The 17,191-nt window shown below is 41.5% G+C and overlaps 1 protein-coding gene across 27 annotated transcripts in view; it reads left to right on the top strand.

The window, feature by feature from the left end:
- MAP2 (microtubule associated protein 2) overlaps nucleotides 1-17,191 on the top strand; it is an 805,405-nt gene that overhangs the window by 666,927 nt on the left and 121,287 nt on the right. For 12 of the 27 annotated variants that reach the window (XM_069225680.1, XM_069225672.1, XM_069225679.1 and 9 more), the window contains 2 exons: nucleotides 6,059-6,310; nucleotides 10,719-14,942. The exons of 6 other annotated variants lie outside the window; for them this stretch is intronic. In XM_069225680.1, coding sequence (XP_069081781.1) covers nucleotides 6,059-6,310; nucleotides 10,719-14,942 — 4,476 coding nt within the window. The remainder of the gene's footprint in view (nucleotides 1-6,058; nucleotides 6,311-10,718; nucleotides 14,943-17,191) is intronic. 9 more of the 27 variants (XM_069225688.1, XM_069225684.1, XM_069225689.1 and 6 more) reach the window with 1 other exon arrangement.

The following is a 17,191-nucleotide window of genomic DNA, read 5'->3' as shown; positions in this document are numbered from 1 at the left end:
CCTCAAGCATTTGCTGCGAGCAAAAGACACATGCAGGAAAGATGGATGAAGGGGAAAACGAAAAAGCATCACAAAGGGAGAAAGTAAAAAGCTTCAAGAGTGAGTTGAAGGGGCAGCGAGTGGCTTTATATGGATTGAAGAGGCCCGAGATGGCTTCAGGATTACGCCGCCTCAGTATTCCATGTTCACACATTTAGTTACAGCAGCTGCATGTTTAAGAGGAGGGCTTTGGGCACCGGCACCTTTGTTTTTACAAATTAAGTACTGGGGCAAACTGTTAAGCAGTTCTCCCAATGGAACAATGAGACCACCACAGGGCGGTTATTAGTGCTTTACAAGCAGCTCTAGATGCAATAACATGCATTGGCAGTCAGAGGAGTCTCTAGAAGAATGTGTTTTTGGGGTGACACACACTGGACTACAGGAAAAGCTGATGAGGCCCCTAGAAATGTCAATAGAGCATGCAAGCACATGTGTTTATCTGTGTGTGTATATATGTGTGTGTGCGCGTGTGTGTGTGTGTGTGTGTGTATATATATATATATATACATATATAACCTACTGGTGGTCGCCAATAGGTAGTTTTGGTTAGGACCTAGTTTCCATACGACAGGATTTTTTTTCCAAATAACTTTGGCACCATTTGATGAATCATCACTACATTTTCAAAACTGTACACCACTCCAGCTGCTGCCTTGAAAGTTTTGGGGCAATTTATCAAGTGGGGGCAGAGAAAAGGGGGGGTCCCAGAGCTCATTTTCCACTTGCAGTTTCCCATAGGGATTTTAGACGTGACTGCAGCCTGAACCGCTACACAGAATTACAACAAATTTGGCAGAAAGCTATGCTCGTGGCCCAGCAAGGGTGCTTTCTGTGATTTCGTGTAAATCCATTCAGTCGTTTTGGAGATACTTAAAGTAAAAATATATAAATATCTAGGGACACAGATCCTTTGCGGATCTGAAAAATCTCAAGGTGAGATCTAACTGGCTGCCAACACTTCAACCAAGGACGTGCCTGGTGTAGGGTTGGATGCCTACGGGAGTTTGGCCAGGCCCTGCAGCCAACCCCGCCGTGCATGGTAATTTAATATTACTTAACATTAAAAAAATCCTTAGAAATTCACATGAAAAAAACAAGGCTAGAGGGGCGTTGTAGTTAGGAAATAGAATTAAAAGAACCTTAGAAATTCACAAAAAAACAAAGACTAGAGGGACTTTATACTTATGTTCAGATTTTCCTCAGATTATATTCAGATTTTACATGCACACAATCATAGAAATTATAGTTATATATATATATTGTATATTGTATATTATATATATTTATAGTTATACTTTTTTCAAGACACTATAACTTGTGCTCCATGGTAACTATAACTCACGTCCTCTCCATGCACTGCTACTTACTCCACATCAGTGATTACATCGTCCATGACATCATTTAGAATATAACTCCAACATTTGCAATAAAATTATTGATGAGAAAACTGTGCATGGCAGGAGTGCGAGTTATCGTTACATTAGAGCACGAGTTACAGTGTCTTGAGATAAGTATACCCCTAGTAAAGCCCCATAATTCTGTAAAGCCCCAAGGAGGGGGCGGTTGCCAGGGCTGTAGGGAAGGGGGGGAGCAGTTAGCCCCCCTGTTATACTTCTTTAATGCCCCGAGGAGGTGGCGGTCCCTGGGGCAGTGGTGGGGAGGGCAGCAGGCCCCCCTGCATTAAAATGGAAATGCCCCAGGGACTTGGCCCACGCGGGGGTTCAGAATTAGCAAGCACAGCAGCCCACACTTAATTTGTTTTTTAAAAACTTTTCACCAGATCCGCCGCAAATCACAGCAGATGTTATTTTTTAAAAATTGCTTTTTAGCCCTTGTCGTGTCCTTCTGGGACACCCGCACCAGAGCTAAGGGGTCAGGGTGACCCTACCCTGGGCCCTTTTGTTTGTTTTTTTTACACTTTTTTCTGGGACTCGGCTGGAGCTGAGTCACAAAATGGCTGCCTACACTTCTTTGCTGAAGTGTTGACAGCCAATTAGATCTCAGCACAAGATCGCAAGGGTTCGTGAAGCCTTTGCATCCCTATATATACAAATTTGGATTTTCTTTAATTTCTCAAACACTACTGAACAGATTTACACCAAATAACAAAAAGGGGGGTTTCTGAACCCAGAGCTACCTTTCTGCCATATTTGGTCTAACTCCGCCTTGTGGTTCGGGCGCTATCACTGTTCAAAATCCCTGTAAAAAAAATGAATGGAGGAAAAAGCATTTAGGGACCCCTCATTTTTCTCGGCCCCTGCTTGATGGATCACCCCAAAACTTTTCAGACACTAAAGAGAACATCGTATTTTCTTGGAAAATTTAATGAACATTTGTTATTAGCAAAACAAAAAATACTTTTTCTATAGAAAGTAGGTCCTAACTATAACTACCTAGTGGCGATCACCACTAAGAGTATGTATATACATATAAAATCTGGATCCCAGGGAATACAATGAGTCAAAAAGAAATGAATATCTAAGAAACAATGACTGTGGGTCGTTATGGTGTGTGTTGTGTACTGTATACCATAACTGTTGAAATTCATTTTTTGTTTTCTATTCGTTTAGGGAAACTTCACCTGTGGATTGTTTGAGTGCTTTTACTGTATAAATGTACCAGTATAAATAACAATATTTCACAGGGAAACATGAACTATTGAAAATATTTCATGGTTTCTTGTGTTGTGAAATGTAGTTTTCAACGTGATAATGACAGCCCCCAAACCACTCTGCCGCATTTTATCTTTGATAGGGCTACTTAGATTATGCAGCTAGGCTATCTATTATGCAACAAAGAAAACTAAATGTATTTGTGGCACATTGTCTGGCTGTAATAGTTAGATCCATTTTGAGCTATAAACAATATTTTTAAGTTAATTATGGAAATGATGTGGAAAATGCTGTAAATCCCTAGTAATGTGATAAACACTGTAGCTACGCAATTGCATAAATCCCTTGTCCCACACCATTATGTATTGTTTTATCAAGAAAGTATTCATTAATGATAAAGAGAATCTAAATGTTCTAATTCTAATTAGTGACCATTGTTAGTTGAACTTTGAAGAAAACAGTGCTTTTAAGGTTAATTCCCCAAAATGAACGTAATATAAATGCTCATAATGAGTAATGTGTATGATATGGGCCTGTATTGCCATATCAGTGTTCTGGTGACATTCACAAACCGCAGACCCTTCAGCCTCATGATTTATGTTGTTACTGGAGCCCCTTGATAGCAATATTGGACCATATTACACAGGTACCTGTTATGTATCCTGTCTACATATATTTATATATAATACACACACATATATAGGCACTACACACATAAATGTATTTATATATATATATTACCTAGTGGCGATTGCCACTAGGTAGTTATAGTAAGGACCATGTTCCCATAGGAAAACCGTTTTTTTACTTACCTATATCTTTGGCATCGTTTTACGAATCTTCATGAAATTTTCCCAAAAAAGTGTTGCAGTGATTTTTGTTGTGCCTGGAAAGTTTCAGCGTGATCTGTTGAGTGGGGGCCAAGAAAAAGAGGGCTCAAAAAAGGTTATGTTTCCTATGTTAATTTCCATAGGATTCTTTAGACACGACTACAGGCCGAACCACTTGATGGAATTACAGCATATTTGGCAGAGAGCTAGCTGTCGGTACACAGGTTATGCTGTCACTTATTTGGTGTGAATCTGTTTAGTAGTTTTCGAGATATTGAAGGAAAAATACATTTGTATATCTCTGGATGTGAACAATTTGTGAAATTTGTGACTAGAAAGATAAGGCCACCATTTTATTTCATAGGACACAGTTTCCAGTGGTGAAAATCCTAATTGAAAGTGGCATAAGGGGTCAGGGTGCAGGTACCCTGGCCCCAGGGGTGTGACATAGGTGTGTTTTAGGGGCAAATATTGGGTTTCAAATAATTTTGCTTTTATATGTGTGGTATTTGCAGAAATCTGCGAATTTTCACAGATTATTCGCAAAATATTCACAAATATGAAAAAATGTGAAAGAAACATCACAGACTCATTCATACAGTAATTCATTCATTCATGCATGCACTCAGAGAGTCATGCGCCCACTCACACACCCACTGAGACATTTATGCACCCACTCAGACCCACTCAAAGACTCACACACCCACTCACAGATCCACTGAAAGAGAGACAGGCACTGTGGCCGACCTGCACTGCGCACGGCCACATAGGGTTGGGGGGTTATAAGGTCTTGACTGCAAGGCCTGGCTGCAGGCTGGAATAACGTATAGTAATTAAAATTACTTTACGTTAAAAAACCATAGAAATTCACTGAAAAAACAAAGGTTACCTTATAGTTAGGTTCTGAATCTACTCATAAAAAACCATAGAAATTCAGCAGTTATAGTTAGAGTTCCTTCAAGTAATTATAACTTGCGCACTACGGTAACTATAACTCACGCCATGCACAGCTAATTACTCCACTTATTATATCATTGATGAGATCTTGTATGGCATCTTTGATATTATCACTTCAACATTTGCAATAAAATTATTGATAAAAAAAACTGTGCATAGCAAGGGTGCAAGTACGACTCGCTCTGCATAATTTCCATAAATAAATATCTAAATCTATCTTGGTATATATTTATATTTATATCTATATGCAAACGTAGATAAAAAGCTCCACCAATCAGAGGGCAAAAGTTATTATAGCTTAACAACCACACATATAAGTACTGGGCATTTCGATCTGCTCACAGAGCAGAAGAATTGTGATTGATAGCAGACGTTTTCCGATCAGACGTTATGGCAAAATACGTGAACTATAACTTGACCTTCAATTAGAGGAGCTTTCCTCCTTGTAGCAAGTTTATTGAGTTTTCCTGGCAGGGCACCTGCCTGGTTCTCTTATGGAGAGTCCAGTGGAAACTGGGTAGCTCAACAAAACATTGAAAAGATAGGTAGAAAATGAGTCCGAAATATCAGTAGGTCTTAGCTATTCCCTTGTTGTAAAACCACATTATCAACTTTGTTAAGAAAACTCAGCTAATGCTAACCAGTTCCACCAAAAAGCTTAACAAGTTCATGAAGGATAAATTATTTTAATTCTTAGTAAGTATGTACAACAGCTCCAGATTTCTCCACTAACTCATTAAGAAAAGTGTAGTGTTGAATAATGAAGACATTGTAATGTTTTTCCAGCATCACAGTACAGATACCAGATGTGTTGAACTGATTAAATATATGTTCTGGTTTTGGTTGTTTGTCTTAATATGTTTGGCATAGCTATTTATTGCTGCTTCATTGAACTTTATCTTCAAGTTGAAAAATTTCTGTCATGGTAATGTTGGCCAAGGAAGTTGGACTCGTTGGAAAAGTATGAGATATCTCCCTCAAAAGAATAGGATTTGTGCCAATGCAAACTCTTATTCTATGGAGCACGTTTCATATTTGTCTAAAATATTTCTAATACAATGGAATCGTTCGTCGAATTAAATACCTCTATTCCATGAAATGCGATACGACAATTCACCTAGTCTCAGCTTAGATATACGTTTATTGCTGCATCCTTGATGTGGATCGCTAAAGCATTTCAAGACTGTGATTGCACAATAAATTGCAATCCTTTCAATTAAAAATACAAGGGTTCGCTCGGTCCGAAGAGTTTAGCGATTCTCATAACGTATGCCACAGAAAAAGTAATTATTTTAACACTGGCCGTGAAGTTGAATATCTACCCATGTGTTCAGTCACTAGTAAAGAAGAACAATGCATAGCCAGAGGCAAGCACCATTGTCACGTTTTTGTGACCTGTGGCATCTATTGTGTAAAACAGGCATGGACCATAAAAATGAGGATATTGCTAGATTTATGCACAGCTAACTGTAGTCCTGTTTCAAGGGTAAATGTATGGCCTTTTGTAGCAGAGCTGACAGTGTTCCTAAAGAAATTCTGCCTGTGCTTTGTGTTGCGTGTGGTCTTGATGTCAGCTCATTTTTCCATTCCCCACCCTACCACATCCCCACCTCCAAGAAGAAGAGGCAGTTGGGGTGTCGGCAACAGAGGAAGAGGAGCCGGATGTCTTTTTGGCAAAGGAGCAGGGGACTGAGTGTGGGCCACCCATGCTTTCCACCGAAATCCAGTGCCCAAGTGAAACCACAATGGACTCCTGCAGGGAGGCCACCGGAAGCCAGAAGGAAAGTGTGCCGAGTGCCGCCTCCCACAGCCAAAGCGTATCTCTGGGGGAGGAGGTATCCCCGGCAGTCCTTTCCTTACCCGAGGAAGGTGTGTCCTTCAAAGGCACTGCATGTGTATGCCTCGTTTGAGCTGCCACTTGCCTGAGAGCTTGTCAAGCCTGCGCATCAAAACCTGGTCTATTCTGCCTAATTTCTGAGCTGACCTTTTCCTGTTTCAACTTCATTACATGTACTGATCTGCCTTACTCGTTGCTCTGACCGAAATCATTTCCTGATTCACATCAGCTTCTGCTCTGATTGTCTGTATTGTTTTCATTTGCACAATGTCCTGTTGTACCTCCTACCCTGTTCGGGTCTGTGTAACTCCTTGCACTTCATGTGCTGACCTACCCCATTTTTGTTCTGAACTGCCTCTGCTATTTCCCTGTTCTGGTGTCTCTTAGTTCCATTTCTGATCAATACCTCCCCCCTTGTACTCCACTTCACTTCCTGTTGTGATCCTTTCTGTTCGGTGCTGCTCTTAAAAGTTGGCTGACATGGATGTGGTAGTCATGAATGTCGCTAAAAGCACCGGTCTGCCACATCTTCGCTGGCGCCTGGCTTCCTCTGTCATGATACACTGTTTTGCTGCTGAGCCGTTGCGCTACATTATCCTTTTTATTCTCATCTCAGATGCGTTTGCCAGTCACATTGCTGATGCCAGTATACGTTTTTGTCTTCTTTTTTAATGTATTTTTGCTATGAATACTGATATTTATTCTACCATGCGGTGAAACTGACTGTAGAGCTTCTTTTCTTTGTAGACTACATTGTTTCATTAATTCATGCTTGGCGCTATGGTTCCCATCTACTTGCTGCCAGTGCTGAATTTTTTACATCATTTCTGTTTCATTCATTGCACATGAGCCATGTACGATTTGCATTCATTGTGTCGCAACACTAGCTCTTGTGAGAATACGCAGGCGGTGTATTGTCTGTGGCTATGCAACAAGGCAATATTTGGGGAACAGGTAAGACATGTCAATTCAAGTGCATCCCCAGGAGGTTTTAATCTACAATTAGATAGGATTTTTCTGACCACATGGACGCCTTTGGGACCACTGGCACCCAATCACACAATGAAGTTCAAAAATAGTTCTAAACAAAGAAAGAAAACATAGCACCACAGATACTTTCGTTGGTTCATGTATGGGCTCCCATGGTTGCAGTAAGACAATAATGAGAGAACTGTTCTCCTGATGGTCTGTGTATTTTACATGTCAAGAGGCAGAGTGTTCTACAAGGAATTTGACAACTAGTCCGACAGGAGAGTGCTTCAGAAATGCCAGTGAGGCTGTGTAAGTGGGACATCAGCCTAACACATAACCGACTCTTCCCTGTCCCGCCAGACTTTCCGAAGCACTATTATCTGAGAAAACCTTCTGATTCCTCTACCCCCAAGAAGTCATCATGATCAAATGTGCAGCCAATTCCACTCCACTTAACAACGACCACCACTTGATGCACATGCAGTAAACAAAATACCCCGCTTTCATTTGTGCTTCTAAGTAGAATATTCTGCCAATCCCATTATTCCTCTCACTGACCTTTTTAAGATTAACTATGCAGTTGCCAACTCCGTCTCTGAGACCTCTGTTCTGTTAGTCCTCCAGACACTTCTAGAAATGCAAAGTGCAGTCTCTGGCCTTTCCTTCTTATACATTTCGCAGCTAAAATGTGCGGCCAGTCCCCTGTACCCCTCACACACTTCCTATAAGTTCAATTTTCATTCTTTCTTTTGAACACTTCTAGATACAAAGTGCAAGAATCCTCCTCCTTTCCGTACTTCCTGGAGATACAATCTGTAGTCAGTTTCCCACTTTCTCCTTGTTAATTTCTTGAGACTCCATAGGATGTTTACTCTCTATGGCTAGCCCAAGTTGTCAACATATTTTGTGCCGATATAATTGTTCTACTTCTGAAGCACTTCCTTGAGATGCAAATTTAAATCATTGTCCCCTCTCACACTTCTCTGAGCTATTAAGTGTAATCACCCCCTTAATTGTCACACGTTTTCATCATTCCAAATGCACAGGGCACCTCCACGTCATCCAGAGGTGAACTTTGGAACTGATAGAAAGTGTTCCCTACCAAGTGTTTCCTGCCAAGGGCCAAGAGTTGTGTACTGTCAAAGTTTAGAGCAAATCACCATCTTTCTCAGTGATCCAGTTGACTTTTTTTTAAAAAAAAGTTTGAGAATTCTTACAGCATGATTTCTGCACACCAAGTTAACACCTCACTATATTTATCATTTGTGTTTCACTTGACTGAATATCACCCAACGAGATCATCTTTGTCATTCATCACCCTATCTTTTACAGGACTACAGTTAGGTTCTAGAGTTAATTATATTTTTTTGACTCTTTAAAAATGATTTTGTTGAAGATTAATCTGGAAATGCACATAAATGGCATAAATGTTTAATGTTTGACGTGCCTCACAGCATGCATAAAGGAAAGAACATACTCATTTGTCATACACAGTCAGACCTGGTTACTTCATTCTTTTATACAACATTCAATTTTAAAATGTGCACGCAAATTGCAAATGGCATTTCCCAAGTTAGTGCGAATGACTTGTCCAGGTGCAATTTATTCAGTGCAGCCTACCATTCTCGTAAGAGAAACCTTAGGAACTATAAAACATCTATTGAAAAATATAACAGGCAAACCAGTCACTGAATAAGAAACCGAAAACACTTGGCAGCTTGGTCAAGGATAGGATTCAATGGACTAATCCTGACATACATAAGATACGCATATTTGGCATGTAGTCTCTATGTTGCAATATCACTTTTGCCCCAAATGGGGAAACAGATGTGTAATGCAGATCCCTAAAAGTTGGGAAGCGGCATTAAGGAGGTCATTATGAGTTTTGAAGATGGTTTTTACCGTCCACCGAATTTCCGACTGGAAGGTTGCCGCCACACGGGCTACCTCTCCACCGGCCCAATTATGAGTTTCCCGGTAGGTCAGCGGGCGGAAAGCTAAGTTTCCGCCCACTGGCCTAGCGGGAAACAGGCTACAGCATTGGCTCCGGCTCGTAATCGTGCCAGCAGCAATTCTTTAGCCTGCAGGGTGCACCAACACCCTCACAGTATTCACTGTCTGCAAAGGCATACAGTGAAAATTGCGAAGGTGCTGGCAGGGGGGCCCTGCACTGCCCATGGCAAGTGCATGGGCAGTGCAGGCCCCCCCTGTACCTGTTCTCCGTCAGCATTTTCATGGTGGGACCCCTGGCAGAGAAAATGGGTTGTAGTCTCCAGGCCAGCGCTGCCCTGGCTGATTAGGACCGCCACCACCTCCAGATCTCCAGTCCTGGAGGAGCTGGCGGCCCGACCAACAGGGTTGTAATGTGGCACTCAGACCACCGCATTGGTGGCGGTCCGACCGCCATCCGCGAGTCTGGCATCTAGTGACCACCAGACTCGTAATGACTCCCTAAATGTCTCCTTAAGACAGATCAAGGTAGGATTATTCCATTGGCAGGTTTTTGAGTCTTGTTCACAACTTTAAGTTACTTTGTGACCAATCTGAATGGCCCAATTGGGTCATTTCTAGCTTAGTACCTGAAATAATCAACATGCTTTTCTTCTATCATATTTGTTTTTTTGGACAGACCATTTTTATTTTCTGATTCTATGCGTAGTGACACAATGAACTGATCTAACTGACTGACACCAAGCCTATAGGACTGGTTAGATCAGTCGCTAGAGCTACAAATATACTTGGTGCTGCACTAAGTTAACATTTTAGTCAAAAACTGCCCAGAATAATTAACACTTGCCCCCTAGATACACATTTCAAAATATAGTTTAAGACTCACCTACCACCCCTTCTAAAAAGTTTAATTTCCTGATTTACATTTTGGCTGTGTTGCAATCCCACATGTGAAATTCACAAAATCACCTTTAGGAAGACCAGTGTTGTTAAAACTGGCTGAATTTGAGCTTCAGCAGCAAAATTATATTATTAATATCAAAGAGAAACAATGTACCAAACACGGACGGTTCATTCATTTAAAACAAAGAGACAGTTTATTTTTGTCGAGAGTGGCTTGACATCCAGCTCATAGGTGGAACTAAAGAGTGCTCATGAATTTCCGTTAAAAGACCATGACGAAAAAACAGTGTACAGCCTTTCAAATTACAGATCTATTCATGCTGCTAAACGAATCTCTTAGAAAGCAATCACTTTACATTTGACAGTGGCATTAGCAAAGACAATCAGTTTTTACCTGACCATTTAAAGGGTGTGCACATTTTGATAATGTTAATCAGGTCTGACTGTAAATAACATATGTTATCCAATGTTGCATTTGCTGCAAATTTCTTGCATGCCGTCATGCATGCTTCTCCGTTCATTTTTCATACAGTGGTGCCACTTCACTTTTGGAGATTGCTTGTTGCATGTTCAAGTAATTAAAAATGCAACCAGTCACTTCAGATTTACTTTCAGCCTCGAAGATGAACATCCATGGTGAGGAGTACCCAAGCCTTTTTGCTGGTGAACCCCTAATCAAAAAGGAAGGAGAAGCCCAGCTACACCCTATGACTGGCGAAGAGCTAACATCAGAGGCTGGGGGTGCATACGGCGCACTGAAAGATGACATGGAGAAAAAGCAGCCACTAGACCATGAAGAAGGCTCAGTGGTGCTACAGCAGCCATGGGAAAAGGATCTGCATTATGTCTCACATAAAGAGGATATATGTTTTCAGGAATCTAGTATTAACATCGCTGCAACTCCTACAATGGTTCAGGAACAACCAGACCTCTCTGTTGAAATGTCAAAGTTGAGTATGACAGATGAACAAAGTAGTAGTCAGACAGTCTCTACACTAGACAAACATGAACTTCAGAAGACTCAGTTAAATTATCAGATGGACAGTCAACCTTCTACTTTTCTACAGAATACTAGTGTAGGAATTTGTTCTTCTTTGGGAACTACGTCTGATACAGTTGAAGGACCAGCAGAAGCATCACCAGATGTCACAGAGAAAATCTATCCTCATGATTCCTCTGAAACATACAGTGGAACCACAGAAGTGCTCAGTGACCCACTCAGAGCCAAAGAAAGTCCTACAGGTATTGAGAAGGATAGCATGTGTACAGATGTCGCTGTGGTGGCCACACCTTCAGCAGACATCCAAAAGTTAAGCATAGAAGAAAGCTCTGCTATCTTTTTGTCTGGCAGAGAGGAAGCTGAAGATATTGGAGATCAAATGAGAGATGAGGAGGATGAATACTCTGATTCCTACTTTCTGAAGTCTCAAGACATTGTTAAAAGTGACCTCTGTTCAAGCCCAGAAGAGGCACTGGGTGCTCACATTGAAACTAATCTTAGGGAAGATGACCTGCAAAAAGCACCTGATGTGGTTAAAGGAACAGAGACAAGCCCTGGGCCATTTGCTGGTGATTCCCTTGGTGATGCTACAAAGCAAGTGCCAAAGAGTCCAAAAACGGGCATGGACAGAGCAAGTCCTGGGCCACCTGTGGAGGAAATTGACCAAGAAGTGGGGGAAGAACACAAATTCTTCCAAGTAGCTCAGGAAGACCAGGAGACATCGGCCACCCCAAAAGATATTAAAGACAACTTACAAACATATTTGCAGGAAAAGGATTCTGAGAAAAGCAGTATCAATGCTCTCTGCACTTCTGAAATACCAGAAAGGGATATGCATTTACATGAAGATAAGTCCGGGATGTCAACATATTTTGAAACATCTGCATTGAAAGAGGAAGCAACAAAGACCAGCTTGCAGGAAGGCAGTGATTATTATGAACTAAGTGATACTAAGGAAAAAGTGCATGAACCTTGCAAAATTCCAGTCATCTCTAAAGATGAAGAAGATGAAGAAGAGGAAGAGGAAGATTATGATGATGAAGAGCTAGAGACAATGGGCAGAAAGGACAGCGGTTCAGCGCATGAGATAGGATATAGTACACTTGCTCAAGGTTTTCCCTTAGATAAATCCCCAAGTAGACACCCCAAAAGAGACAGAATATTCACCATTGACCCCAAAGCCTATTCAGATAGATCGGAACTCCTTAACAAAAATAAAGATGATTTAACACTCAGCAGGAGTCTAGGGCTTGGAGGTAGGTCTGCAATTGAACAAAGAAGCATGTCTATAAACTTGCCAATGTCCTGTCTGGATTCCTTGGCACTAGGTATCAGTTATGCCCGAGCCCATGGTCATGACCTGTCTCCCATGGCCACCGATATCCTCTCCAATACAAGTGGCAGCATGGATGAAGGAGGGGAGGATCTTCAAGAAGTATCCTCAGCCCTGGACAGAGTGCCAAGTTTAGCTGAAGAAGCTGACCAAGAAGAGGAAGAGGACAACAGTGAGGGAGTAAAGGTAACAGAGGGAGGGGATACTGAGGAGGCACCCTTGTCTGAATCACCATTCCTGCCAAAGGAATATTATAAAAATGGATCTGTGATGGCCCCTGACCTACCTGAAATGCTAGATCTAGCTGGTACCAGGTCAACACTGGATTCTGTAAGCACTGATACTAACGCCAACGCAAGGAAGACTGTTCCTTCTGAAATAGTAATTGATAATTCCAATATGTTGCAGCCACCTGATGAAAGCCAGTTACTTGTAAAAACAGACAGCTTACAGGAAGACTTAGGCTACTGTGTGTTCAACAAGTACACTGTACCGCTGCCTTCCCCTGTCCAGGACAGTGAGAGCTCAGCATCTGGTATAAGCACTCTGTATGAAGGCATAGATGAAAAGATACGCAGAGGAGAGGTGGCAGACCCATTGAGTGTTGAAGTGAAGCTTGCTGCTGCAGAACTATCTCAAGAGAAATATAGTGATGATGCAACAGGTATGGAGCATCATGCACCTGGGGAGCCAACAGTAAAGGGATGGGAGGTGGGGCAAGAGAAGAAGGGTGCTGATAAACTCTGCACTGTCCAGGAAAAAAGAGAAGACCTCACTGAAATGCAAGAAATACAAGAAGCAATAGAGACAGAATGTGTACAGATATCACCAGAAATTGAAGAAGTCAGTTCTCACACCACAGAGGATAATATTCAAACAAGTGATCTGACAGAATTTTGTTCTGCAGATACAGGGTTTGAAGGAAAAGGTGACAAGTTGAAAGAAGACTTGTACCAGACCAGTGAAAGCAATGTAGAGTGCCTTAGCCCTGCCCTAGAGGTGGACAATAAAAGAGGTCCTGGGTTCACACACAGTGACGCAGATCTCGGAGAAGTGCCTGGTCCAGAAGAAGTGCCTGGTCCAGATTCTGTTATCAAAGACCCTCACAGTCCCCCACACATTAAAATAAGTGGATCAGCTGCAGCTTCGTTGGAACAAGCTCCTGACTTTGAAAAATTAAATGATTCTGAAGAACAGCACATAGAAGTGACAGAAAAGGTCGATGAGCCTTGTTTATCAGATGAAAAGGTAGAGGTCATAATGGCCATTACTAACGAAGCAAGCCAGGGAAAGGATGACTCCAAACCATCAGAGACTGAACTAAAAGAGAAAGGAACAAAGCCAGATTTAGTGCATCAGGAGGCAGTTGACAAAGAGGAATCATACGAATCTAGTGGCGAACATGATCAGATTCAAGAGTCATCAGCACCTGTGAAATCTGTGGTCCCTCTTGAAGAACCACCAAAAGTGAAAGCGGTTTCTCCTCAGTCCACAGTGGAACTACTAGCTGAAGACGCCTCTAAGGAGAAAGAGAGGGACAGCATGGAGGTGTCAGGCATACAGAGAGACAGCGTGGAGGTGTCAGACATACAGAGAGACAGCGTGGAGGTGTCAGACATACAGAGAGACAGCGTGGAGGTGTCAGACATACAGAGAGACAGCATGGAGGTGTCAGGCATACAGAGAGACAGCGTGGAGGTGTCAGACATACAGAGAGACAGCGTGGAGGTGTCAAGCATACAGAGAGACAGCTTGGAGGTGTCAGACATACAGAGAGACAGCGTGGAGGTGTCACACATACAGAGAGACAGCGTGGAGGTGTCAGACATACAGAGAGACAGCATGGAGGTGTCAGGCATACAGAGAGACAGAGTGGAGGTGTCAGACATACAGAGAGACAGCATGGAGGTGTCAGGCATACAGAGAGACAGCATGGAGGTGTCAGGCATACAACCAGATACGGACATAGCACTGTTACCTGAATCTACACAACCTGTGGATATCTTGCCACTACAGGTCACGCCAGAGACAAGGGAAGAACAACAACAACAACCACAGGAAGAAATGAAATCGGAAATCGCATTAGAATCTCAACAGGAAACAGATTCAGGGCCCACAGCCTTGGATGAAGGGTTCATCAAATCTGATGTCCCGGAATTGAAAGCAGTCATAGAATCTGTGGTTACAGTTGAAGATGATTTTATCATGGTGCTGCAGACCACTGTAGATGAGGGAGAGACTTCATCACATAGTGTCCGATTTGCTGGTAGCATGCCTGCTGAAGGAGCAGGGGACTCTGTGACACAGGATGAAGCAGCAGAGGTGGAAGAAGAGGCAGGCTCCCAGGCAGAGCCCCATGATGGATGTCCTGATGCCCCAGCTTCTCCTGAAAAGGAAGAGGCACCTTACACAGAATATAAAACAGAAACAAATGATGATTATAAAGATGAAACAACCATTGACGACTCTGTCTTGGACACAGACAGCATCTGGGTGGATACACAAGGTGTGTTTACTTTACTTTTTCTTATCTGTGGGTTTCGTCTGAAAAACAGAAACATACCAATCACGAGTGTGAATAAGTGTATAGTAATCAAGGGCCAGATGTACTAAAGAATAGTCGAAATTTGTGACCAGTGTTTTTTGCAGCTAGTGTGGTATTTTGTGAACCGACCTAGGTACTAATAGGTCAGTTCACAAAATACCAAATCATAGTGGGTTGCAGTTCAATTTTCACCATGAATAGTATACAAAATGCAACACACTATGATTCGCTGCAATCATAGAGATGGTTAGAACAAATGAGGTGGGGGTGCCTTTAAATAACTGCCACTCTGGGACTAACTTATTGACCAAAGAAAAATGGGGAGCGCAGGAATTTGTCCTTTGCAATAAGTAAATATATTTGTTTGTGCAGCACAACGATCAGTTGTGTCAAACTAAATTACAATACCTCAGTGCCCCATATGTCTTTGTGCTCAATACGTGGAACAATTTATTTTCTTTATAATGCGTTCAAGGGTATTTGTTGTTGGGCATATATTTACTTAGCAAAAAAAAAAATCCTGTGCTCTCCATTTTTCTTTGGTCATCAAAGAGATGGCGGAATGCTTGGGTAAGAAGAGCACCATGAGTGTTATTGCTTATAAGTAAAACAGTCATTTTTTAACGATTGTATTAAAAAAAAGAAAAGTTGAACAGACAGTTTTTGAAAGTAGACAGTGCCCCACATTACTACCACAGGCTCTTTAAAAAATATTTTATGTCATCATTCACAAAGAGGAAGGAGTTGGTTGGGACGTTCTTCCCGTTTGCGAATTGTTAACAGCTACTAAATATTAATGTTTTATGACCAAATCTGGTCGCAAAACATTAATACATCCCATTCCACATCACTGTTTCAAGGGGACGCACAAAATACACCACTTTCAAATACTGATTTGGTATTTAGTCTCAAACCTACGTGTTATTGAATCACAATTTGGGTTTCATACATACAAAAAGGCCTGCAAATTGGACTCCTTGTGGCTTCAAATAGCCTTATTACATCTGGGCCCTGTAGACCTATTTCAAACAATATTTGTCTAATTTATGAATATGGGTATCTCTGTTGACATATGTTATATATAATTGCACTGGATGTTCTTTAATATACTTAAAAGTGTAGTGTTTTCAGTTAATTTCCCCTCACAAGGACACTGTTGCACCAGCTTAGAATCTATTAAAGCTACTAAATTAATTTGTTGTGATCAGGTTCCCCAAAATGAGTTAAAACTAGATTTTAAGACAACCCTCCCACTTGTAATTGATTCTCTCTCCTTGAGAACGTATATTCAGTATCCTTCTGCTTGAGACCCTAACATAAATCTCGCTTCGCACACATTCATCAGAAAGGCATAATCTTCTACTTTTTGCTCCATCTTATCCTTCTTTGGTCAATATAGAGCTGTCCCAGCTGTCACCAACATTTGTACACCAAAGACCTTTCATTAAAAACTCTTGTTGCTGCTGTTCATGGGAAATTCAGGTGTCCTCAGCATCATAGGTTAGCCATAATTTTGATTTTGTTCCTTTCTCCCATTCCAGTGGTGCCAATATTTTAACATGTAGAACTGCATTTTTGCCAGTTTTCCTATAAATTAACTTGGGCATGGATTTGTCATAAATGTACGATCCTAACAGTTTCAGATTCGAAGGGCATAATTTAGGTTATATCCTAACTCATGCATAATCTGGAATGTATTGATTTTTAAAATCCTAGTGACGGTCCAGGTACTATCTGCCTTGCTCTGCAGCTGATGCACATCATTACCCAAAGTGGAATAAATTTCACTTTGAGCCCCTCTGCTATTTTCTGTAACATCCAGTCTACCTAGATAACTAATATTGGGTAGAGTAGCCTTAGAAGATCTACTCAACTTTATTATCACTCTTTCCTGGTAATACATGAGCTGCTCCTGAGGGAAGTCACATATAGCGTGTCTTCTCTTGAGACTGAAAGCATCAATTCTGTGACTGCCACCACTGAGTATAACAGTCAAAGCCCTTGCACCTTAGATATTTACCTAATTTGTGGCATTTCACAAAATCCTAGTTTATTTCATCCAAATCACACACCCAGTTCGTGTTGACAGAACCCCTACTACGTTTCCTGGGCTAGCTGTTTTGAGTCATTAAAGTTCTTTATATATTCTCTAGGTATAATTAATAATGTCCCGTGGGCTCTAGAAACAAGATGTAATTCATATTGTCTGC

The sequence above is a fragment of the Pleurodeles waltl genome, chromosome 3_1, assembly GCF_031143425.1.
Source record: "Pleurodeles waltl isolate 20211129_DDA chromosome 3_1, aPleWal1.hap1.20221129, whole genome shotgun sequence".
Taxonomy (NCBI): Eukaryota; Metazoa; Chordata; class Amphibia; order Caudata; family Salamandridae; genus Pleurodeles; species Pleurodeles waltl.
Note: the sequence above shows the minus strand (reverse complement) of the source record. Positions and strands in the feature narration are given on the sequence as shown.